The following is a 23,833-nucleotide window of genomic DNA, read 5'->3' as shown; positions in this document are numbered from 1 at the left end:
GATGCCTAAAGGAGATATATATAAAAATAATTGTTGTATCATGATATTTTATTCTTGACCAACTCATATGATATTGTCCACTTTAGATTAAACTATCATGATTTTCTTTTTTCGCTCAACTCAAAAAGTCTCATACCAATAAAGATATTTTCCATTTTATAAATTCATAATTTTTTTTTTAACCTATGTATTTTTAATGTGAAACTTTAATTATATCCCAATAATTTTCATTTTTTAACCTAAATATTAAATTCTAAATCATAAACTTTAAACCCTAAAAAAATTTTAAAAATAATTCTTAAGCGCTCACTGATCGGTGACCGGACGGCGGCGCGACGGCGGTGGAAACGGCGGTGTATATATATATATATATATATATATATATATATATATATATATATATATATATATATATATATATATATATATATATATATATATATATATATATATATATATAGGGGAATAATATGTTGCTCATGTTATCCTGCTTACTCTATCTATGTGCACTCAATATTTTTTTTTTATTTTCACTTCTTTTAACTTAAATAATATATATGTTCTAAATTCTAAATCTTAAATTTAAAATATTATATCTTAAATTAAAAAAAAATAAAACTAAGTGCGCACGGATGCACATAGCTTGATAAGGCAATTGTTATTTAATTAGCTAGTCAGATTAAGATGAAATTATTAATATGGATTTCTCATGCTGCACGCGATGGATAGTATACATAGCTAAGAATGACAGCTATAACATCGTCTTATATAAATGATAATAAAGGGAGACTATATAGACAAGACAAGCATTTGTTGTCTGGCCAGAGAATATTGTGATGTGACCACTTTGACTGGATTATCAATAATAATATTTTAAAATTTTTAAAACAGTTTAAGTACTTTAACTTATTTATTTAAAAATTAATAATTGAATAAAATGGAATGATATAATTTTAAATTTGGTAGTTTCCTTAATTTACAAGCTAAATGATTGCCATTGACGGCCCGGCACCGCCCGGCACCGCCGAAGATCCCGAGCTCCGGCAGTCTGCCCATCGGTCGTATCGCCTCGATCGGCTAGCTGTACCCCTCCCGGCCGCGAACGCCATCTCCAGCACGGTGAGGCCGGAATCTTGGGGTCAAACTGGAGCCCACCCTACTCCCTGCCGATGACCGGCGAGGCCGACGACGTTGCCGTGCTGTTGCCGGAGGTGGCGTCGCGGCGAAGCTCCACCACGTACGTACACCATCGGGTCTACAACATATTATATATAGATTTTGACTTTCGATCCTGCGTAAATATGAAAAGAGTTCTTCGTCAAATTGCTTTATTTTTTTATGCTTTTCTTCTATGATCACAAAGATTCAATTATGAGGCATATTAGTCAAGAATTTAATTAATGTGCAATACTTTATTTCTTGCAGAAAAAAAAAATAATACTTCTACAATTTGATATCATTTTAATTTAGAGCTTACTTGTTTTATTAGAAAAATATTATTAAATATTATATCAAATTGTACTTGATGCATTATACGATTATATGTGTCATATATAGGGGCTGCCACCGTTGCTACTTGCATTAGTATTTGCCACAATATAATGGATGTTGAGATCAATTTTCAACCGATGTAAAATACCTTTTTCAAGCAAAAAGAGTCATTGTATTAGGATAAAAAAATCTTTCGTGATTTATCTCTAGAATAAGTATATATTAACAAATTATAAAATTAGTTAATTAATTTGATTGGACTAGCCATTTCTATCAAATAAATATAATTGTCCAAATATCCTTTTTTTTTCGAGAACCCCATAATGTCCAAATAATACTTATAATTATATGTATTGCACAGAAATATACATACCTGGCACAATTATTTGTATGTTATATATACATACATACATATATATAAAAAAGTTAAACTTAATAATAAGCTACAGAATTTTCATTTTATACTCCAGAGAGTTTTAAAATAAATATATGTGAAGCTAGTGAGACTATAGATTTATTTTGTTTTAATTTCCTGTGATAAATATATTGTGTGTATTACTGATGGTGACGCAAAATATAAGCATCGAGCTCCCAAATGAGTGTTTCGTTTGTGCCGCCGACGACCCTGGACAACACGTAGCCCCTCGCCAGCCTGAACCGGCCGCTTCCGCCGACTATCCCACGCTCCGACGCGCCGCCCGTCGACCTTATTGTCCCGAACAGGGAGAGGGAGCTCCCGTTGTACCTTCCGGCGGTGAACACCAGCTCCAGCATGGTGAGGCCGGAATTCTGGGCCAGACTGGAGCCCACCCCGAAGCCCTGCTCCCTGCCGATGGCCAGCGAGGCCGGGTCCGCCGTCTCGCGCAGCACGTTGTCGAAGACGATGATGTTGCCGAAGCCGTTTCCGTAGGGGGTGTCCCGGCGAAGCTCCACCGCGTACACCATCGTGCCGTTGGGCGCGCCAAGGTTTCTCTCGTGGAGGTACAGGTGCAGGTACTGGTAGTCGTCGCCGGAGGCAATACTTGTGAGGAATGTAGCGTGAATGAGAAAGACGAAGAAGAAGAAGAAGAAGAAGCAGGAGCAGGAGGACGAGGGTGAGGAAGCCATTGATGTGTCCCAGCTATAGCTCAGTGCAACGGACGTACGTGGTTTATATAAGCTGAGGGAAATTTTCTTTTGCCCCTCGAATTTTTGAAAATTTTCACTTTACTTTGCCCCTCGACTATTTAATTTATTGTTTGGTTGGTGATTTGGTATATCCATCAATTATCCTTTTTATTTACTTGTCAAACGCTCAGCCATACACATTTCAAAGGTTGCTATCGACAAATTAATGATGATCATATAATAATATATACGTATGAGCTTAATATATTGTCTAGCTAGTTAGGTGGATCCAATATATGATGTTTACTTACCTTGATCACGCGAAGAGGGATTATCTATGATAGTTTATGGTTCAATTAACCTTAAGTACATCAAATCTAGGATATATTCATGGTGCATGCATTTAACACTGGTTGTAGTTTTGGCCTTGTTCAAGCTCATTTAATTTAAAGTGCGTGGAATAATTAAGTTAAGTCTAATTAGTTTAAACGATAAGGACATATAATTAAGGTCTCTCTTCTCCTTTATCAATTTCTTTCGTAGCAATGATATCTTTTTCTCTCTTTTATTTTTGACATTCATAGGCACTAGAAATTTCTTTTAATTAAAAAGTTAATTATAATGGCTATGAAAAAACATTGTTTAGGGAGTGGAGACGACAACAAGGTCACCTGTGTGTTTGGTTCTCTTTTGTAAACTATATATAAAACTAGATGTAATACTTGAAAACAGATAGGGTGAAAATGAAAAAGGTTAATAAAATATTAGAGGCAAAATGAAATTACGTCGATGGTGGCCTGGGAGTGATATGCATGCAACAGCTATCGTTAATTACAAAACAATGAAAGCAATTAATACAATAAAAAGACAATATTAATGAATAATTACAAGGACAATTTAAAAAATTATCAAGGATGCATACGTGTAAGTAAATGATTCATATACAATAATGTTAAATTAATACAAAAAAAAGGAATTACGATGGTCTTTAACCTGCACCTTCTTAAATAATATTTTACATAGCAATATATGGTTGGTGGATCGGAAGAGATGATATCATTGCTTGCGTATTTAAGAAACGTTCTCGAAGTACCAAAAGGTTGTAGAATTCAAAGTGCAAGAATATCACGACTTGGAGTATTATTATACATTTAAATTCATTATCAAAGTAGACGAGATCACGTTCTATTATAAATAGCCTTAAATTTATTATAAAAAATTCCAACTGTTAAAAAATTAATACAATAAATCAATTGCTTAAATATACTTATGAAACAATTTTAATTAGATATGAGTAATTAAGCCAACAGTAGTCATCCAATTATTATTTTAATTGATTGCTAGCTGCTCCATTAATCTTGATCATAATCATCGATAAATCTATTGATCATAATGATAACTTTTTTGTGTTATAATTGAAAACCAATTGACTGATCCTATTTAAAGTAATCGACTTCTATATATATGTCATTAATCGTCGATTGTTCTCTTGAATATTCTATACATAAATATTAAGTTCGTTGGCTAATTGATTGAGTCACCTATCCACTTAACTCAACCCTCAATTATTTCAGTTGACTAGCCTAAATCACAAACCCTCGAATTTGAGATTTGAGGTTTTACTAGTATACTGAGTTATTAGTATTAATCACTAATCTACTAACCGATTGAAAAGTCTATTTCAATCAACTGAACTTTGATTAATTCTAGTCATTTCTCACTAATCTACTAACCGATTGAAAAGTCTATTTCAATCAACTGAACTTTGATTAATTCTAGTCATTTCCAAGGCTAAGTTTGCATTTAAATCTAATCCTTTCAAGCTTTACATTTTCGCTTAAACCCTTTCTTCTCATAGAGTTTTATCTTTGTAACAAGAGGCTTTTCAATCAAGCCTTTGGGATTTCACCATGTCATGAAGCTTGTTGCCTTTGAAATTTCATTTGCCTAACATCATGTCCTCATCAATTTGCTAAGACTTTGTTGTCATGCCTAGCATTTGATCATTGGCGATATATTAAGACTACATTTGCCAAATCAAAATTTTCATGTGCCAAGTATCCAATCCTTATTAACCTACTTGGGTTTTCATTTGTTGATGTTGCAATACATGATAAGTTTTATGCTTTTGCACACTTGGCTAAGTAGGGTTTGAATCTCAATAAAGACAAATATTTTAGAAGTTAACTTTTGAATGTGCATTGGTCATGCTTCTGATTTACCGGATAAGCAAAGTAGGAGGAAGTTTGTTAATTAACTATTATAAAAAAAATAGTTGTACTCCTAATTTAAACTTTGGTTAAACATCAAAATCATATATCAATCATATACGTAAGGTTTAACACTAACATAACACATAAACTTATAAAACAAAGATAGAAATAAGAACAATGTAATTATTGGAGCTTGTTTTATTATTTAAGGTTTTTTACATTTTAAAACTAGCCAGTGAGTTTGATATTACAAACTTTTTAGTTTGTTTTGAGAGTTTTTTTAATCTATTTACAAATCTAATAAAAAATTTATTAATGAACATCGCTCATGTATAAATTTTATTTATGAATATTATTTATGATCACTATTTATAAACAATTGATCACAATCTTTGTTCATAAATATTAATAGACTAATTATATGTGTTTAAATTTGTTCATTTAATTTAATAAATTATTCAAGTCTTTTCCTTTAATTAATCTTATATATATTAAAGGAACATAAATAAATTTTTAATAAGTCTTTTTATCCCGAATTTAAATGCCTACGGGGTACAATCCAGAGCTACAAATATCATCATGCTATGTCACCCTTAGCTTGAGTATTGACAGTGATTCGTCACCTCAATGATAGTTAGAGATTTATATATGATGGAAAATGTTAATTTTTGTTCTTGATCTCCTCGTATTTCTAATCGATACATATTTTAATTTGAATCCTATGGATAATATATTACACATCCAAATCAATATACTTTTGGAAAGAAACATTTAAAAGCCACAAGCAAATGATTTATTGTCTCTGGCCGACTCAATGCACACAAACAGTGACATTATTATTCATTTGAAAGGGATAAAGGTCGCCCTCAAGGACCCTATAGCTAACAAGCAAACCTTACGATTTCGTCCATGATTAACAATAATATTGAGTAAATGAATAACATTGAGTAACGAATTTATTAATTACGAGGTTGATTAATTAATTAATTATATTAATGTCGAGGACGACGATGGGCAGCAATGTAGGCGTTCATCTCCCAGGTCGTAGTTGTGTTGGTGGTGGCAGCCACGCTTCCCAAAATGTAACCTCTGGCCATCCGAAATCGCCCCGTGCCGCCGATGATGGTCCGGTCCGATATGCCGCCGGCGGGCACCCTCCCGAACACAGCGAACGAACTCCCGTTGTACCTTGTAATTATATATATATATTCGATCGATCGCCTCAAACTGTTAAATTCTTCTAGAAATCATTTGTTTTGTTTTATTAATGTTCTTAACTTTAATTACCTGCCGGTGGTGAAGAAGAACTCCAAGGCCGTCAAGCCGGAGTAGACTTGCAGATTCGAGCCGACGCCGAGGCCCTGCTCCCGGCCGAGCAAGGGGGAGTCCGGCGACACCCCCGCCCGGAAAACGTTGTCGTAGACCACCACATCGCCGAAGCCGTTGCTCCGGTTTTCGTTCACCACGAAGATCATCGTCGAGTTGGGCACGCCGAGGTTGATCTCGTGCAGGTAGAAGTTCAGGTGCAAAAACCGAGTCCGGCGAGCCAGGGCCGCTGGTGGCGACGTGAAGAGGACGAGGAGGAGGAGGAGGAGGAAAATGAAGGAGCATGACGACGACAGGGCAGCCATTTGCAGGCAAAGCTAAATTTATAAGCTTAATGCTGATGATTCAGTAATGCTTACACTTTCTTTGCTTGCATGGCTCATCATGAAGGTGGCTTATATAGCGAGTGATAAATGTTGTCGTTGATTTGAATTGCATTTCCTAATATTCAAACACTTAGCGGTTTTTTTACGTCGCCTAGTACCAAAGCCGGGTCTAACACGATATATATATATTGGAGATGAAACTTGAATCTGTCAACCATAATGAACTTCAATTTGCTTCAGGTGGAGCATATATACAAGAAATTACTAGATCTTGCTCGTTTGAAGTATTCCATGTTTAAAGATGATGAAATGAAAAATATATATATAATTGTTGATGTGATAATTAATGATTAGATATGAAATATCTAAGAGATTTTAATTTTTAATTAATATAATATTATTGGCTAAATTTAGTAGGATGTATATTCTGATTTAATAATTAATAAATTTATATTTACTGATAAAAATAAATTCATCAGGCTATTTAATCTCTTAAAGAACCAAATAAAGTAACGGACTCTTTGTCTTATACTGCAGCATTTACCAAGTCTATATTGTATTATATCAATTCTTTTTACGCTGTGATATTTGTCAAACATATATTTTTTTCTTAGTGAAAATAGATAAAATATTATCATTGCTGCGCGCGTTAGTACGTGATTGCAGGTTTTGATTTATAAATATTAATGTGTTTTGTAAAAGAGTAATATATATATTAAAGCCGGTCTGAAAAGATCTTGTAAAAAAGGTTAATTATTATTATTATTATTATTATTTTAATAATTCAAATATTTAATTTTCATCCGTTCATCAATTAATCAGTGACTAAGGTCAATCGATTGATAGGCGAAAATCAGCTCGAATACTAACTGTATATATAAATAAGGTTTTGCTTGAAGACGAAGATATCGATTCTTGAAAGTTTGGAGATGAAGTATTGCTACATTTTCCACCATCAAAGATAATTCAAAGTGACATCAAAATATCCAAAGCAAAGTTTTCTTCAAATTGTCAAGTGTTTTACTTTTCATTCGTATTTTGTTCCATGTTTGTGTTGCTTGTAAACAATAAGTATTGTAAGAGATTTCTTTGATCTTCGGAATATATCCAAAAAAGAGAAGGAATAGTCAGATAGATCTCTAGAACTAGACTTTGGAATAGTCTTCTTGGATGGTAGCATAAACCAAGTAAAATCGATTTGTTTTGTACAATTGTGCCTTTCTTGTATTTGTATTTTATTTATGCTACATATTAACTTTTTGTAGATGAGCATAAAATTGAAACTAGGCAATCGAAGCTAGTCACCCCTTCAAATTGTCAAGTGTTTTACTTTTCATTCGTATTTTGTTCCATGTTTGTGTTGCTTGTAAACAATAAGTATTGTAAGAGATTTCTTTGGTCTTCGGAATATATCCAAAAAAGAGAAGGAATAGTCAGATCTCTAGAACTAGACTTTGGAATAGTCTTCTTGGATGGTAGCATAAACCAAGTAAAATCGATTTGTTTTGTACTTGTGCCTTTCTTGTATTTGTATTTTATTTATGCTACATATTAATTAACTTTTTGTAGATGAGCATAAAATTAAGACGAGACAATCAAGCTAATCACCCCCTTTAACTTGCACCGATCATACCATCTTATTCTTTTCACTGAATCCATTTTGGATTCCGCAAATTAATCTCACACAAATCCATTTTAAAAAGTGGTCGAGCAAGAAATTTATTAATTAAAAATAATAAATTCCATTAATTTAGTAGGTAAACTTTCTTCCTCGCCTCATAATTTTTGTCCACTTAAACGTAAGAAATTTGAATAACTCATTAATATTCCTTAAATTTCAAACTATATATTGGGGAAAAAAAATCCATCTTAAGATATTCCTCATTGACATAGCAAAAAATATAGTCAATCATATCCCCCATTGAAAAAATCTTTAAATTGAATACAAATATATCTAATATATATAATTTAATAACTTATGTTGTAAATATATATTTGTCTTGTTCCTCCTTTTTCAAATTTAATTATGTACGAAAATCAACTTACACAAACTAAATTCACATTAGGCAAATTAATTTTGAGGATTGATTTAGTAAACAAATCAATTTTTTTATAGAAAAGTGTGTTTTCAAATTTAATTATGTACGAAAATCAACTTACACAAACTAAATTCACAGTAGGCAATTAATTTTGAGGATTGATTTAGTAAACAAATCAATTTTTTTTTTATAGAAAAGTGTGTTTTGATGGTTGATTAATTAGCGATTGAGTTTGTCAAATCAAAGAATTTGAAAGTAGAGATAAATTGAACTTGTCAAATTAATTAAAGAAATTTATGTGGACGTGGAGTCTAATTAAATGACGATGCAGAAGAGATATTACGACTGGACTTGTACATAAATAAAATAACACAAATTCATTAATTGCATCATCGATCAGGAAGCCAAGTAAAAGTTATTAAGGTTACATGTTATATATATATATTCAAGTAACGTATCCAGAAATTTTGACTTAATTTCAAACTGGACGGACGGATCAGAGAGCTGCATGCAGATGCAGATGACATTCGAAGTTGCTGTTTTAAATTAAATTAGTATTTATGATCTTAATTAAGTTTATGTTTTGTAATTACCTCCGATCCTCCTTAACCTCGACGACTACCACCTCTCTTCTGTTGCGGCTTCCAAGTATACATCTTTCAAGTTAAAGTCAACACTCATGACCCTCCAACTCTTCTTCAGTAAAAAAAAATAGTTGATCTTATGATCATCTGTGAGGAGGTAAATCTGAAAGCTGCAGTTGACCACCACGAAGAAGGGCATTACCGAGATTTGACTTTTGTCAATTTCAACAACTTTATTTCATCGTAATCAACTCAATTATACCCCAGAACGATGACCCTCCAACTCTTCTGCAACTTTGCTACCAACTCAAATATGTTGATAAGTGTGTGATGTGTATGCGATGAGTGATGTGGCTTCCTCCTGGATAAGCCACGTGCTGATAATCAAGAATCAAACGGAGATTAAGATTCGTGCTCACTTGGCAGTACGAGTTAAACATATATACTGCGACATTTACCAAATCTATATTGCATTATATCAAATCTTTTTACGTTGCCATATTTAATTTGTCAAATATATTTTATTTTTTCTTAGTGAAAATAGATAAAATATTTTATCAATATTTTTTTTTATTGTAAAAGAAAGTTAATTATTATTATTATTTTGATAATTTAAATATTTAGCTAGGTTCCATCCGTTTATTTTTATCTACGGGATAAATTCAGAATATAATTTAAAAACTAATTAAGCTACAAAATTAAATTTCTTGTGATAATATTTTTATTATAATATTAAAAAATAAAAATAATTCTGAATTTAATTTATTAGCTATTAAATTGCCTTGTTTTAATATGCATGTGTGCGTAGCTCTGAATTCATGCAGCGACATTGAATGTCGACGAGGGTACAGAGCTAGCTGTGAGAAAGCAAAAGCAATAAATATGAGGATTTATCCTGTTTTTAATTAATAGCTACTGTTGCCAAGTCATACAATCTTAATCTCATCTTCCCCAAGCAGACAACGATCTAGGAAACCCGGCACCTGCGGGATTCTCCGAGACTGTTGGAGTTGCCGCGTTGGCGGCGGCGTAAAGATATAGAAAAATTTGACAATGACGTAATAGCATATTGATATATATCATTTATATTTTAAAAATTGATATATTCGATATTATATAATATCATATTACCATTTTTGATATCAAATATAAAATTTATTAAAATATTAAATAATTTTGTTTATAAATTATTTATTTTTCGATTAAGTGATATTGAATTTTGAAATCCACATATTGGTTTTCAAAATCCAATACTAATATGGTGCTGAATTTTAAAATTCAACATCACATGGTATTAGATTTTGAAAATAAACATCAATGTGACGTTGAATTTTAAAAATCAATACTACATATATGTGGTGTTGGATTTCAAAATCAACATCAAGTAATCCAACACCATTATAATTGGGCAAATATTTTATTTCTTTTATAATTTTAGTATATTGAAAATGTCAAAATGCTGAATAAATTTTTGTATGAATGAAATAAAATTTAATCATATCAACAATTTTATATACCGAAGTTTTGATATATCTACAATATTCATATATATTTTTTAAATAACAAAGTTTTTAGTGCGGTATAAATTATGATATAGAATTATCCATACGGTATAGTATATCACTTTTGGGCTTAATTGTCGGACAAGTTTGCAAGTGCAAACAGAAAAAGAAAAAAAAAGATTGAAAGCCCAACTTGCTATAAATATGGTATCCGCATAAGGAGTGAGTATTTGGTCTGGGCCAAAACGCGATCTGGACCAAGGTTTTGAGATTTTCACTTTAATTAATTAAAATACAATGAAATTTGGATATTAATTTTCTAGGTCAAATTGAAAAAATTCTGAGCTAAAAGGAAAATTTTAAGGATGAAATTATAAAGAGAAATATTTGGACTGCAAAACGGTGGCATGGGTTAGGAGTGAAATTAAATATTTTGATAAATTCAGGGAACAAGTGCAAAGTGAATTTATGGGAATTGAAAACTTTAATTTAACAAAGCAAAATTGATAAATGAAATGACCTTGTAAACTTCGTAGTGTATTTGTCTATTCAAATACATTTTAAAAATAATAATAATAATTACACACGACATTTGGACATTTTAGGAAGAATATAAGTAATAGCATTTTGATGATTAAAAAACAAGCTTAGTCAACAAATTCTTCATGATTATACCAAACTTTCAACAATAACACCTAATTAAAAGCATGTGAGTTCAAATTAATTAACATATTTAACCCCAAAGCTAAGGCATTGATGCACGAATTAAGGAGTGATTTAGCTCGTAAGGTGGCATCATCATGTCTACGTACAAAAGCAAATGATTAGGAGTTAGACAAGAGTTACCAATCAATTAAGAAATAATCCACTATTTTTCAAAAAAAAGATACATGCAAGTAATTTTAAATTATTTTTACAATGATTAAATGTGGACTTTATAAGTTAGGCCTAAGCCAAAGCAAAGATAAAGACTTTAACAAGTTTGGCACAAGTCACTTCCATAACACATGCCAATGAATAAGAGGGGAGTCACTTCGATTGTGATATCACAGCACACTTTGTGGAGGAGAAATGATCGATATTGATTTGTTTATTTTCTAATTCCGTGCATTTTATTTCAATTTCAATTTGTTTCTTTAATTTCATTCTTGAAGATAAGAATAATGTATGCTCTTATGATGATAATGATCTCACTTAGAAAAAAAAATATTTATAGACTTACCTGAAAATAAACATTCTAATTAAAAAATATATTAATATAAATATTAATTATTAAATGATAAAAACCAAATATATAATTTAATAGAAAGGTACAAATTTTGTTTCCTCACATCTCATCTTTATTTTCTAATAATTAAAATAGCCAATTTAATTGACACTTAATTCAATCGTTATCATCAAACTCCTTTAATTGACAACCAATTCATTATGATCATGAACTCCTTGGGGATTCAAATTACTTAAGTTGTACTTGTAATATAATTAATCACGTAGTGCTTAAGAAACAATCACGTTTAAACTACACCTTTAATTAAGACACTGGTGCAGAACAAAATTACTTTATAATTGTTCGAGCTATCTTTAATTAAACTTTATTCTAATTCAAACAACTATCATACGATCGATAGCTTTACACCCTACTACAATTACAAATTCAAAAGACCATCTGCAGATTCTTGATATGAGTGTTCAGTTCTTGGTGTTCTAGTAATAATGAACTAGATTGATCGACAACTCGATCGATCGATCGATCATCCTACTTGGGCATGCTGATTTCTTCCAGATCGTCCAACGATAAGAACACCTCGTCCAAGCACGAAAGCTCGTTCTCCTCCACATGGAAGAAGCTCGCCTCGTACACTCGACAGACCACCAAGTTAAGATCCTACAATACATATATAACAAGCACAAGCATCAGTATCGCTACTTCGCTAGTTTGATGATCAGCCCATGGATTGCTAAAGCCAATTAAAGAATTAAATTCCATAGCTTACTCTTCTCTTCTTGCTTCCTCTCTTCATGGATGAGCTGCTCTTGGTGGCGCCGTCTATCAGTTGGTATTCGTGCATCACCCAATTGGTCTTTATGCCCTCAGGGGCTTGGCCTGCGTAGAAGACGAGAGTAGTCTTCATGCCCACAGCCCTGCCTCCGCTGGTCACCGTCTCTTTAGCTCCGACCGGTGTCCAATGCCCGCTCGGAGAGATCCGATTCGGGGCGGCTGCATGGCTGAAGAAGTACCATTGGCAATTGCCTCCTTGCAGGGCTTTACCTGAAGACACATGTGTATTTATATATGATCACAATTATCTAATTAATACTAGCTAGCTAGAAGAATTTTAAGAATTAATGAGATCGACGACCATTGAGTTCCCATGGATCGAAGAGCCGTCGATCGAGGTTGGGGATGATGTCGGGGTGGCACGGGAGGCATGAGGCCTTGCGATGGAGGAAGTGGACGACGAGCTCTTCATCAGTGGGGAAGAACCGGAAACCGGGAGGGAGATCACTCATCTCTCTCTCTAAGAAAGGAAGATATCAATGAATGCCAATGCAAAGTATATAGTAATGCTAGCTGCTGTGGACTTGTGAGTTTATATATACATATATATATAATACGGTAGCTAGGATTGTATGGTGGTGCTAGCAGACGTGATACACAAGGCTAGCTAGCTAGCTGCTGATCGAAAATGGAGGAGTCAGACCTGATGGCAAAGTTGGAGGTGGAGGGGGCCGAGGCCGATCGACATGGGCAAGTAAGAGCAGTTGGCAATTGTGTTGTGGGGGCAATTATACGCCTAAAGCTTATCACAAACCTATCGCTTTCCAGATCCCATGCTCTACTTTGACTGCTGCTGCTGCTGCTGCAATTGCAAACCATGTGTGTACATATAAGCATTAAACAATTAGGGGAGAGTTGTTGCATTTGTTAGTTGAGAGTTGAGAAAAAAATATAGCAACCTCGGGCCATATCTATGACTATGCCAGTTGCTCACCTCCCTTCTCTATCCAAATCTCCGTGGAGTAATTCTTTATCCGCCATTTCTCCACCTTCGCCTGTCCACCTTTCTCGTGGGTGGACAACTGCAGTTCCACTCGACCTGCACATTAAAAACAACCATTCGGATATATACAGTAGTGAGACCACAAGCAGTATGAGGAAAGAAGAACACATGGTGCTATAGATGATTTAACAAATTGCCTGTTGATTTCGTGTGAGAGATCAATTATTGCGAGGCTTGTTAAAGTGGAAGCAGCATGGTCTATTAAGTAACCGTGGATCTAGAGCAACAGGTGCAAAGTAATGAAATGACAGCAATACTTTGCCCTTTTTCTCAGTAATGGCCCATCGTACATGATAGGACAGAGGGCATCAAACGAAGGGGCTACCGCTATACATGATACATTCGAAGCCGAGTAATCTCTCTCCTCCTAATCCTAAATGTTCACTGTATAAAGCAAATTATGTTAATCACACCTGCTGTACTTTTTTATACTGACTGACAGTCAGTAACCATGTCGACTATCATCTGCATGCATACCTCATGACAATGTAATGAGGACGTCATCTGTGATGCCTTTGCTCCATGATATATTATAGAATTGGTCCCGAAGGCTCCAAGAAAGAAGGGATGGATGGTGGTGACAAACTTGAACGGGAAGCCATGATGCAGAATATGATACTCTTGCCTTATGCTGGTGTCAAACCAGGGGAATGATTGCTGCAGCTAATAGTCATCAAACGTAGAAATGGATACACTTTTGGAGGGTCACCTGCAAATTGACATGGTGCACCATGGTGACAAAAGTGAAGAAAAAAACTATGGGCATTGGGGCGTTCTTGTGAGAAAAGGAAAAAAAAAAAAGAAGAAGAAGAAGAAGAATACCGTGGGCATCCTGCGAAGGTGAAGCTGTTCCTCCACTGATCTGTTGACGTAAGTCTGATGCAAGGAACCAAAGTCCACTGTTGTTGAGCCATGGCAAGAATGCCTGTTCTTCTTTTCATCAAATGTGAACAATTTTTCCCTGCAGGTTCTATATGCACGTCATACCATTAATCATTTAACCCAAAATGGGCAAATATGGGAGACATATAGATTGAAGGTTGACTCAGAACTCGACATTCTTCACGGAGAACTTAAAACCAATGGCCTGCTTTCTCATAAGCCTCATGCTACTAATAGATAAGGCAACTAAACTGAATCATTCAATAGCAAAGATTGGTCCAGACAGGTAGATGTGTTTATTAGTTTCTGAGAAAGCATTTGAAAAATTCTATCTATATGGTATCGAGGAATTAGTCAGTTGCAGCATCAATATAGAATTTGTGATTAAGTACAATTCTACTGTATTAACATAATGGAAATTAGTATAATGTCTTTAGTACTCCTCAAGCTAAGCACAAATCATTCCCCATCAGTATTTAGGAAGAACTGCTGAACCATTGAGTTAATCTTTACAAAAGAAACCTTGACTTAGTTTCCATCTTATTGTAGTTGAATCTCAAACAACCAATCCAGTTAGCATAAATTGAAGCTGTATGGTCTCATCATTTTGTTTTTCTAGCCAAAAACATAATTTAATTAGATGAATAGAAAGTTCATTCTAGTGGCATCAAGCTGCTTCTGATACTCATGATGAGGATCATCTCATTTGTGAAAAATTTATCCAATAATGGATTAAAGACACAAATAATAAGGTACAAAATCCTTAGTTTCCTAGATCACCTACTGTGACTGCGAAAACTTATCTTTAGAGCAAGCCTCAAACAGACAAAGAATTAACCTTATGCTTCGTTGGCAAAGCTTTGGCACAACAGTAAAGTTGTTGCCATGTGAATTAGAGGTCACAGATTCAAGTATCGAAAACAACATCTTGCTATTGGGTACGATAGATCCTTCTTTGGGATCTGTATTGACGAGAGCTTCGTGCATCATATTGATGAGAGCTTTGTGCATCGGGATGTCGTTTTTTTTCGTTGGCAAAGTCAACTTTTGCTCTAGCCTCCATTGCAAGTGATAGTTCCTGAATCTTGCAAGAAGTGCTCCTCCTCATCTTGCAAGCAAGCACACCAACCTGTTCTCTTAACCCAATCTGCAACAATTTATCCCTAAGCATCTCACAAGTCTCGGGATATGGAGGAATTCCCTCATCCACCATCTTCTCAAAAAAATGACAAGCCTTCTCAAGCTTCCCCTTCTTCTTGCACAATCCATGGATCATTACGGAATACGATGGTGCTGCAGGGTAAAAACCTCTGCCCTTCATCCCATCCCAAACTTCCATTGCTCGATCTGTTCTACCTACATCAATCAACGTCTTCAACAACATGTTGTATGTATGCCGGTCAGGCAAGCAGGCATCCTTGTCCATTCTCAGAAGCAGCCTTAGTGCTTTATTGATCTCATGTAGTTTGCAATGAACTGCCAGCATTGTGTTATAACTCCAAACATCAGGCTTAGCGCCTCGCTCAATCATCTCGTCGAGCAACTCATAAGCCTCATTCATCTTCTCTTTCTCACATAGAAGTCTAATGACACAATTGTAAGTGAAGACGTTGGGCACAAGGTTATGCCTTCTCATTCTGTCAAGCACTCTGGTGGCAGCAAACTCATCATTGGCTGCACAGGCAGCACGGACGAATGCAGCATAGGTGCCTGCGTCAGGCTCGAGCCCATGAGTCTTCTGCATCTCAACCAAACGCAAATGTGCCTGATCGAGCTCACCTCCTTTGCAGAGGGCTAAAATCAAGGAGTTGTAAGCGACAACGTCAACCAGGCATCCTCTCTGAAGCATTTCATCGAACAGCCGCAGGGCTTCCTTCGGGTTCCGCGAGTCTGCCCATCCATTGATCAAAATGCTAAAAGTTTTTTTATCCACAGGGAAGAGGGACTTGAACTGGTCGAAGAATGACTGTGCGGCTTCGACGAGGCCATTTCGGCAGAGGGAAAAGAGGAGCTGTTGGAAGTCCTCGAGGTCCGGGTGGAGGCCGAACTCAGTCATCCTTCTGAAAGCTCGGACAGCATCGTCGGGGAGGCGGGCACGAGCGTAGAAGCGGAAGAGTAGCCAGAATGTTTCGGGCCGGACGAGGTCGCCGCCACGTCCGTCGTCTCGGAGCTCGGACAACAGGGACCACAGGATAGGGAACTGTCGGGCAGCGCCGAGGGCGCGGACTAGAGCAATGTGGGCGGAAAGAGAGTGGCGGAAGCCAGGGAGCGCGGAGGACCAGAGGAAGAAACGGTGGACGGAGGAGGGGAGGTGGCGGCAACGCCTGAGGACCTCTTCCGCGGCTTCGGGAGTGAGGGAGGACGCAAAAGGACGGAGCGTCGCATGGAGATCGTGGTGGGGGGAGCGGTGATCACTGAGGACACGGCATAGTTCGCCGACGAGAGCTGCGTCGGAGGAGAAGGCGGGGCCGCCGCATCGCGGACGGAGAAAGGCATGGCCTTTGGCGAGCGGAGCGAGTCTCCTCACGGCCATCGTCGTTTCTCAAAGCAGCCTCCTCAAGTGGCAATAACCATTCTCCCCCAACGGGCCAAATATGGGCCTCCTACTGGGTCACATGGACTCGATCATACGGCCCAACCCACTTCAATATTTATTGTTTTTTAAACTCGAATTTAATTTAACTGGAAGTGAATCGCACATAAAGAATTTCGATTTAATCCAATTCGTAGCTGCTCCCGTAGTTCTCGATCATTCTCTTCCGTCTACAAGAAGGCTTCGGAGTTCGCCGTAGCAGATCTCGGCGGAGAAGATTCCTCTCTCAAATCTCGATCCGTCTCTCTTCCTCACGCTTCCGATCCAAACCCTAGACGAGGAGCAGCAGCTGCTGGCGGGGATGGAGGGCGGCTCGGGAGAGCTCCAGTGTGTCGGGAAATTGGAGATCACGAAGCACAAGCCCGTTGGGTTCCTCTGCGGTACCCTCCCCGTCCCCACCGATTCCACCTTCCGTATCTCGCAATCCGCTCTCCTGCCGTCCCCCCAAATGTGCGCTCCTCCTCTACTCCATCTGCTATTCCTTCTCGGTTTCGATCTTGGTTAACGTTTCTTGAATGGGTGCAGAACTGGAGTTCCACGATACCAGATGCTTCCGGCGGAGACCGATCTCAATACCCTGCCTTTGTTGTCTAACCTCCCGGAGAAAGTCTTCCCTTCCTCTGGGAAGACAAGTGAAGGTGCCCCTTTCTTTACTGGATTCCTTCTTTTTGCACGAAATGCTCAGTCTTTTTAGGAGATCGTAACACAAAACTTATGCATAGATGATGCTAGGCTATAGAAGAAAAATTGGGAATTGTTTTTTAAAGGTCGATGTCGTTAATTTTTCAATCTCCCCATTCCTCTTATCTTCTCGAATTGCTTCCGTATGAAGGGAAAACAATGTGGATTATCCCAACTTTGAATGCCTTGTTTTGTTTTTTAATTTGATTTGTTAATTATGATTGTTTCATACTTGTCTCCATCTTTGTTGCGACTGTGGTTTGAAAACTTAGTAGTAGAATAATTTATTTATTGGATATCCGTTATACCTCTTCTTAGTTCAAACTTTATAGTTCCTAAGTAGTTGAACACGATAGAATTCTATATGTTACGGTAATTTACCACAGATGTTAACACTATGAAGTATGAATGGATACGATCCAATTATCAGAAAGGTATGAATGTGTAATTGAATTTTTTTTTGTCTTTTTTGATTTATAGTGCTATTTTCTTAATGCATTTCAAATTTGTTTGAGCTTTAATTTTATTGATTTACAAAATTCAATCTGTTCTAAACTAGCTGCTAATGAGCTTTGGTTATTTTCTACTGCAATTCTCTTTTTTCCTTGTCTGCAATTGTGATTATATTCTGATCCACAAAGCTAGAGTTCTTTTATGAACACAAATATGGTCCTTGAATCGTATTTCTGTAGAAATTTGAACTGACCCTAAACATGCTGCATGTTGTGGATCACCAGTAGGCCAATTGCTTTCCTATAGTGTGTATACATTCTCCTATTTGACCATGCAACTTGAAAATTTGAAAAATTGGACTTCTTTTTTTTTAATGCTTTCAGGGTTTCATATGGAGAGCATCCCAATTATCCAAAATTTATCTCAGAAGTGTGAGGCTCTTGCTGTATCTGGTCTGACTGAGTATGGTGATGAAATAGACGTGGTAGCTCCTGCTGACATTCTTAAGCAGATTTTTAAAATACCTTACTCCAAGGCTCAGTTATCAGTCACTGTTCAACGTATTGGAAACACACTCATCCTTAATACTGGGTAAGCTTTTAAATTAGTCTCTAATAATTCACATTTTATTTAACTATCATAATGTTCAACTTTTATCTCAATAGCCCTGATTTTGAGGAAGGAGAAAAGGTTTTCATAAGACAGAGCAATCATTCTAGAAGTTCTGATCCTTCAATTTTCTTAAACTTTGCTATGCACTCTGTTAGAGTTGAGGCTTGTGACTGCCCACCTAGTCACCAGCCGTCGTCTGCAGAGCAGTCGGATTCTACCATCTTACCAGGACATTTTGGACAACGAGAGGTTCCTTTGGTTTCTTCTGCAGATGCTCATGCTAGTAAGTCTCAATATCTCAACCAAAATGCCAATGGCACTCGAAAGCCTTCTCATGGGAATCGAGATGCATATTTCTGGGATAGAAAGCAGAACAATCAAAAGACTAGAAGACCAGATCCTGTTAAAAAATCTTCAGAAGTTGGTGAGAAGCCCAGATTGCCAATGGAAGACCATGATAAGTTTAAGAGACTGGGAAATAGTGGCTTTCTGAGGGTCTTATTTTGGCAATTTCACAATTTCAGAATGCTTTTGGGTTCTGATTTGCTTCTGTTTAGCAATGAGAAATATGTCGCAGTAAGCCTTCATCTATGGGATGTCTCTAGACAGGTGATGCACAAGCTTCTGTTTGTTTCTTTGAACTTTTTTTTTTGGCTTGTCCTTCACTCTTTTTGTTCTGATAGGTTACTCCTTTGACATGGCTTGAAGCATGGCTTGATAATGTAATGGCTAGTGTGCCTGAGTTAGCTATCTGCTACCATCAAAATGGCGTCGTTCAAGGCTATGAACTTCTAAAGACTGATGATATCTTCCTCCTTAAGGGCATCTCTCCAGATGGAACGCCTGCTTTTCATCCAGAAGTTGTCCAAAAAAATGGGCTTTCAGTGCTTAGGTTTCTTCAGGATAACTGCAAACAAGATCCTGGTGCTTATTGGGTAAATATTATGAAATTTAAGGATATCCTTAATTTTTATTTTTAATCTGTTTGTCACTTGTTTTATGGCATCATGATACTTGCTTAATGTCATTGAATTTCACTGTCAGCTCTATAAGGGTGCAGGAGAAGATGTAATACAACTGTTTGATCTATCTGTCTTACCTAAAAAACATTCAGATGATGGTCATGATAAAAGTTGTAATTCTTTGTCATCATTGATGAGCAAGGGAAGAAGAGATTCATTGTTTTCTCTTGGCAAACTTCTGTATCGTGTTGCTCACAGATTGTCACTTTCAAAGGTAACTGAACTACAATTTTTTAGTCTTTTTGTTTGTTTTTGCTAATTATTTTTCTAAACAGTATATTTTACTTGGTTTTCTTTAGGCATCTGATAACAAAGTGAAGTGTGCACAATTCTTCAAGAAATGCTTGGATTTTCTTAGTGAGCAGGATCATCTAGTATGTTGCTTGTTTTTTTGCATTAAGCTTTGTTTCTGTCTTCAGTTCACTTCAATTGATTTTGATTTGCTGCGGTAACATAATCTTGTATTTGTCTAATCATGCAATTTACATGCTAGGTTGTCCGTGCATATGCTCATGAACAATTTGCAAGACTAATTTTGAAATGCTACGAGGAACTTGAATTTACATCAGAATCTTTTCTTCCAGAGTCAGAAGTTACTGTTACTGACTTGGAGGAAGAATCTTCTGATTTTTCTCTAGAATCAAAATCCGAAAATAAGGGATTGTCTCATGATGCTGGATGTGGCACATTGAACGAATCTGGGATGGTAAAACTCAAAACAAATATTCAGTTATCTGCAACCACTGAAATTGGAACATCAGAAATCAAGGTCAGTTCTAGATCACATGATAGCTTGGTGATGTGCCAGGATGCAAGTTCATCACCTATAGTTAGAACAGTTGCTGATCCAATCTCCTCTAAGTTAGCTGCAATACACCATGTGTCCCAAGCCATCAAATCTCTCAGGTGGAAGCGTCAACTGCAGAACACTCAAGGTGAATTGATAGACCACGGGAACAAAATTCATGACCGATCATCCTCTGTCAGTTTCTCTATATGTGCTTGTGGTGATGCTGACTGTATTGAAATTTGTGATATCCGCGAATGGCTTCCAAAATCTCGAATTGATCGCAAAATGTGGAAACTTATTCTTTTGCTGGGAGAGTCATATCTATCTCTTGGGGAGGCTTATAAGGAGGATGAGCAATTGCATCAGACTCTCAAGGTTGTAGAATTAGCTTGTTTGCTTTATGGTTCAATGCCTAAACATCTGGAGGATGCACAATTTATCTCATCTATCACAAGTAGCTCAGCATGCAAGCTCAAGTTTGACAGAGATACTACATATATAGTAACAGATGCTGTAGCAGATTTGAACACAATGCTCAATGAGGATGCTTGTTTCAATAGTCAACTTTCTCCTACCAGTTTATTCTGGGCTAAAGTATGGACACTTGTTGGGGATGTATATGTGGAATATGATAGAATAAATGGTAGAGATATATCAGTTCAAGCTAAAAATAACACATTGAAAAGTGAAGCGCGAATGCCAAATGAAGTTGTGAAGGAGGTTAAACGTCTGAAGAAGAAGCTGGGACGGTATAATCAAAATTGCAGTACTTGTTCATTGATGAACTGTAGCTGCCAGAGTGATAGGGTGAGCAGTGGAAACAGTGCAAGCAGTAGTTCTGGAGATTCTTCCTCATTTTACTATAGAAAACAGAGCAGAAAATTACCTTTGAGAAACTTTTCATATTCTCTTTCTGGGCAAAATCAAGTTAATAAAAATCCATGTAAGGTAGGTATATCAAAATCGAATGTTTCTGAATCCAATGATTTTCAGGATACTAAATATAATGATGCACCTACTACTGGGTTAAAAGGCAAGGAACTGAAAGAAGGGTTTCCTCAAACAAGTGTTGGTGGTAATAACAGTGATATGGATGTTTGCTTAGGGAATGCTGAAGAAACTGTTAATTATCAACCGTGTAATACAGATTCTTCCAAGGCAAGGAGTGGAGGCATTTTTAAATTTCTTGAAGGTCCTAAGCCTGGAGATGTTGAGTACAATCTATCTGCAGCTGTAGATTGTTACAGTGCTGCCAGTAAAGTGATGGACAGAGCACCTCCTGATTTAGTTGAATTTAGTTCTGTCCTGAAGAGGTGGGGTTGGGTGTCCAATGAACTTGGCCGATACAGACTGGAAAAGAAGAACTTAGTCGATGCTGAAATTGCATTTGCAGATGCTATAAAGGCATTTAAACAAGTTTCCGACCATACCAATATTATATTAATTAACTGTAACTTGGGCCATGGGAGAAGAGCATTGGCTGAAGAGCTAATTGTTAAAATGGAGGAACTCAAGAGACATGACCCACTGCAAACCGCATACAAACAAGCTATGAAATCAGCTAAGTCTGAGTACATAAAATCCTTAGAACACTACAGCGCTGCTTTGGCAGAATTGAACTCCGTTCGGGAGAGGGTCGATGCTTCTATGTATAATGAAGTACAAACCCAGTATGCTAACACTTATCTGAGGTATGGAATGCTTTTGGCAAAGGAAAGTGTAATGAGTGAGGGTTATGATGTGGGACACATGGATCTGCTGCTTGATGATAATAAAAATAAGGAATACCAAAAGTATGCCATTTCTGCGAGTGATGCTTTTAGGGAGGCTTTGGCAACATATGAAGCTCTTGGTGAACTGCGTAAACAAGAGACTGCTTTTGCTCAGTTCCAGCTTGGTTGCTATTACAAGAATCTATGCTTAAAGTTCCTTGATTTGGATCACAAACTAGTCAATGATTCTAAATGTCAGGACAAAAATAAGAAAAAGGCTAAATGGTATGCTTCTTTAGCAGAGAAAAATTGGGAGAAATGCATCACTTTCTATGGTCCAAAGATATATCCTGTTATGTACCTTAATATTCTTGTGGAGCTATCATCCCTTGAGTTGTGCCTTTCAGATTCATTACGCATAAGCTCAGTATGTCACTCTAAACTTATTAATTATTTTATTTTGTTAACCAATAGCTGTGTGGTCTTTGAACTAGCATGACCCCTTGACTTTGCTTTCCTGTTCTAATGGTCAGAAGGCTATTTGCATTTGTTGTTCTATCACAATCATGATGTTTTTCTAAGATCCATCGAAGTCGTATTTGCTTTTTGTCAATATGATTTCTGACTATTAACTAGATTATTTGGCCAGAAGTTGTTTGCTATCTGATTATACAGATAAGTTGCTTTGTGGTAACTGCATTTGCAATTTTCTTTACGCTTTTCATGTTTTTTGCTGGAAGAAGTTCAAAACCACTTTATGTCTGAAATCAATTACAGCAACAAGATTCGTTTACTTTGCAACAAATTTATCACAAAATTTCTATGCATCAGATGATGGAAGCTGCTCTAAGCCACCTGCTCGAAGGTCGCCATGTTGTTGATGCGGACAACAATTGTTCACTCGATGAGACTTCCGAGATCAAAGACAAGCTCTGGAATCAGTTGCAGGCCCTGCTGAAGGGCATGCTGGCCTTTTCCCGCTCAGGTAACGCAAATAAATCCAGAGCAACTGGTCAGGTGGGAAAGCTTAAGAAAATGTATAGAATAGCATTGAGGCCAGCCAGTCTGCATGAGTTGCACGCGATGCACAAGTTATGGGTATCGTAATAACATCATCTTATTTAATCTGTCAGCATTGTGGAAGGTAAGGACGATTGTGATACCAACTGTACCTCTTTGTTACCCTTTTGGATAATTCTTATTCATGCCTGCAATTTTTATTTTATTTTCTTTTTTTTTTTGTAGGAAACCCATCAAGATCATGACACTTCATATGGAATCAAGGCCATCATGTTTAGATGTGGTCATTACCTTGTACTTAGCGAATTAAGCAAACATCATTTGACGTGCTTTGCTTTCTTCTAATCTTAGTTAAACTAATACCAACGTTTGTATTTTCGTTATTGTTAATGAAGCGAATGTTCTATCTTAACGTAAA

General features: G+C 36.4%; 5 protein-coding genes across 5 annotated transcripts; 1 reads left to right on the top strand and 4 right to left on the bottom strand.

Annotated features, from left to right (window-relative positions):
* Positions 1 to 2,046: 2,046 nt before the first annotated feature.
* Positions 2,047 to 2,598, bottom strand: LOC141823585 (dirigent protein 2-like). The gene has a single exon (XM_074710881.1). The coding sequence runs from the start codon at positions 2,596 to 2,598 to the stop codon at positions 2,047 to 2,049; it is 552 nt and encodes a 183-aa protein (XP_074566982.1).
* A 3,075-nt stretch (positions 2,599 to 5,673) lies between these two features.
* On the bottom strand, positions 5,674 to 6,485 carry LOC141822834 (dirigent protein 22-like). Its single transcript, XM_074710147.1, has 2 exons — positions 6,099 to 6,485; positions 5,674 to 5,999 (listed from the first exon to the last, which is right to left on the bottom strand). The coding sequence occupies exons 1-2, from the start codon at positions 6,440 to 6,442 to the stop codon at positions 5,804 to 5,806; spliced, it is 540 nt and encodes a 179-aa protein (XP_074566248.1). The 5' UTR covers positions 6,443 to 6,485; the 3' UTR covers positions 5,674 to 5,803.
* Positions 6,486 to 12,123: 5,638 nt separating this feature from the next.
* Positions 12,124 to 13,308, bottom strand: LOC141825319 (NAC domain-containing protein 104). The gene is made up of 4 exons (XM_074712708.1): positions 13,291 to 13,308; positions 12,949 to 13,107; positions 12,583 to 12,857; positions 12,124 to 12,473 (listed from the first exon to the last, which is right to left on the bottom strand). The coding sequence occupies exons 2-4, from the start codon at positions 13,097 to 13,099 to the stop codon at positions 12,345 to 12,347; spliced, it is 555 nt and encodes a 184-aa protein (XP_074568809.1). The 5' UTR covers positions 13,100 to 13,107; positions 13,291 to 13,308; the 3' UTR covers positions 12,124 to 12,344.
* A 1,842-nt stretch (positions 13,309 to 15,150) lies between these two features.
* On the bottom strand, positions 15,151 to 17,065 carry LOC141825719 (uncharacterized). Its single transcript, XM_074713104.1, has one exon. The coding sequence runs from the start codon at positions 17,063 to 17,065 to the stop codon at positions 15,464 to 15,466; it is 1,602 nt and encodes a 533-aa protein (XP_074569205.1). The 3' UTR covers positions 15,151 to 15,463.
* Positions 17,066 to 17,282: 217 nt separating this feature from the next.
* LOC141825389 (uncharacterized) lies at positions 17,283 to 23,833 on the top strand. Its single transcript, XM_074712773.1, has 10 exons — positions 17,283 to 17,575; positions 17,651 to 17,763; positions 18,643 to 18,850; positions 18,925 to 19,480; positions 19,555 to 19,806; positions 19,916 to 20,107; positions 20,193 to 20,267; positions 20,387 to 22,822; positions 23,227 to 23,539; positions 23,641 to 23,833. The coding sequence occupies exons 1-9, from the start codon at positions 17,427 to 17,429 to the stop codon at positions 23,500 to 23,502; spliced, it is 4,257 nt and encodes a 1,418-aa protein (XP_074568874.1). The 5' UTR covers positions 17,283 to 17,426; the 3' UTR covers positions 23,503 to 23,539; positions 23,641 to 23,833.

The sequence above is a fragment of the Curcuma longa genome, chromosome 3 (assembly GCF_044706935.1).
Source record: "Curcuma longa cultivar G26 ecotype Majalengka, Jawa Barat chromosome 3, ITB_CL_G26_1.1, whole genome shotgun sequence".
Taxonomy (NCBI): domain Eukaryota; kingdom Viridiplantae; phylum Streptophyta; class Magnoliopsida; order Zingiberales; family Zingiberaceae; genus Curcuma; species Curcuma longa.
The sequence above is the reverse complement of the archived record's forward strand: the minus strand, read 5'-3'. Positions and strand labels throughout refer to the sequence as shown.

Coding starts and splice junctions, on each gene's coding strand:
- LOC141823585 (XM_074710881.1), bottom strand. CDS start 2,598: ATGGCTTCCTCACCCTCGTCCTCCTGCTCCTGCTTCTTCTTCTTCTTC.
- LOC141822834 (XM_074710147.1), bottom strand. CDS start 6,442: ATGGCTGCCCTGTCGTCGTCATGCTCCTTCATTTTCCTCCTCCTCCTC. Junction 6,000..6,098: donor TTCTTCTTCACCACCGGCAG/GTAATTAAAGTT, acceptor TATAATTACAAG/GTACAACGGGAGTTCGTTCG.
- LOC141825319 (XM_074712708.1), bottom strand. CDS start 13,099: ATGAGTGATCTCCCTCCCGGTTTCCGGTTCTTCCCCACTGATGAAGAG. Junction 12,858..12,948: donor CGATCCATGGGAACTCAATG/GTCGTCGATCTC, acceptor ATGTGTCTTCAG/GTAAAGCCCTGCAAGGAGGC. Junction 12,474..12,582: donor GAGGAAGCAAGAAGAGAAGA/GTAAGCTATGGA, acceptor TATGTATTGTAG/GATCTTAACTTGGTGGTCTG.
- LOC141825719 (XM_074713104.1), bottom strand. CDS start 17,065: ATGGCCGTGAGGAGACTCGCTCCGCTCGCCAAAGGCCATGCCTTTCTC.
- LOC141825389 (XM_074712773.1), top strand. CDS start 17,427: ATGGAGGGCGGCTCGGGAGAGCTCCAGTGTGTCGGGAAATTGGAGATC. Junction 19,807..19,915: donor AAGATCCTGGTGCTTATTGG/GTAAATATTATG, acceptor TTTCACTGTCAG/CTCTATAAGGGTGCAGGAGA. Junction 22,823..23,226: donor ATTCATTACGCATAAGCTCA/GTATGTCACTCT, acceptor TCTATGCATCAG/ATGATGGAAGCTGCTCTAAG.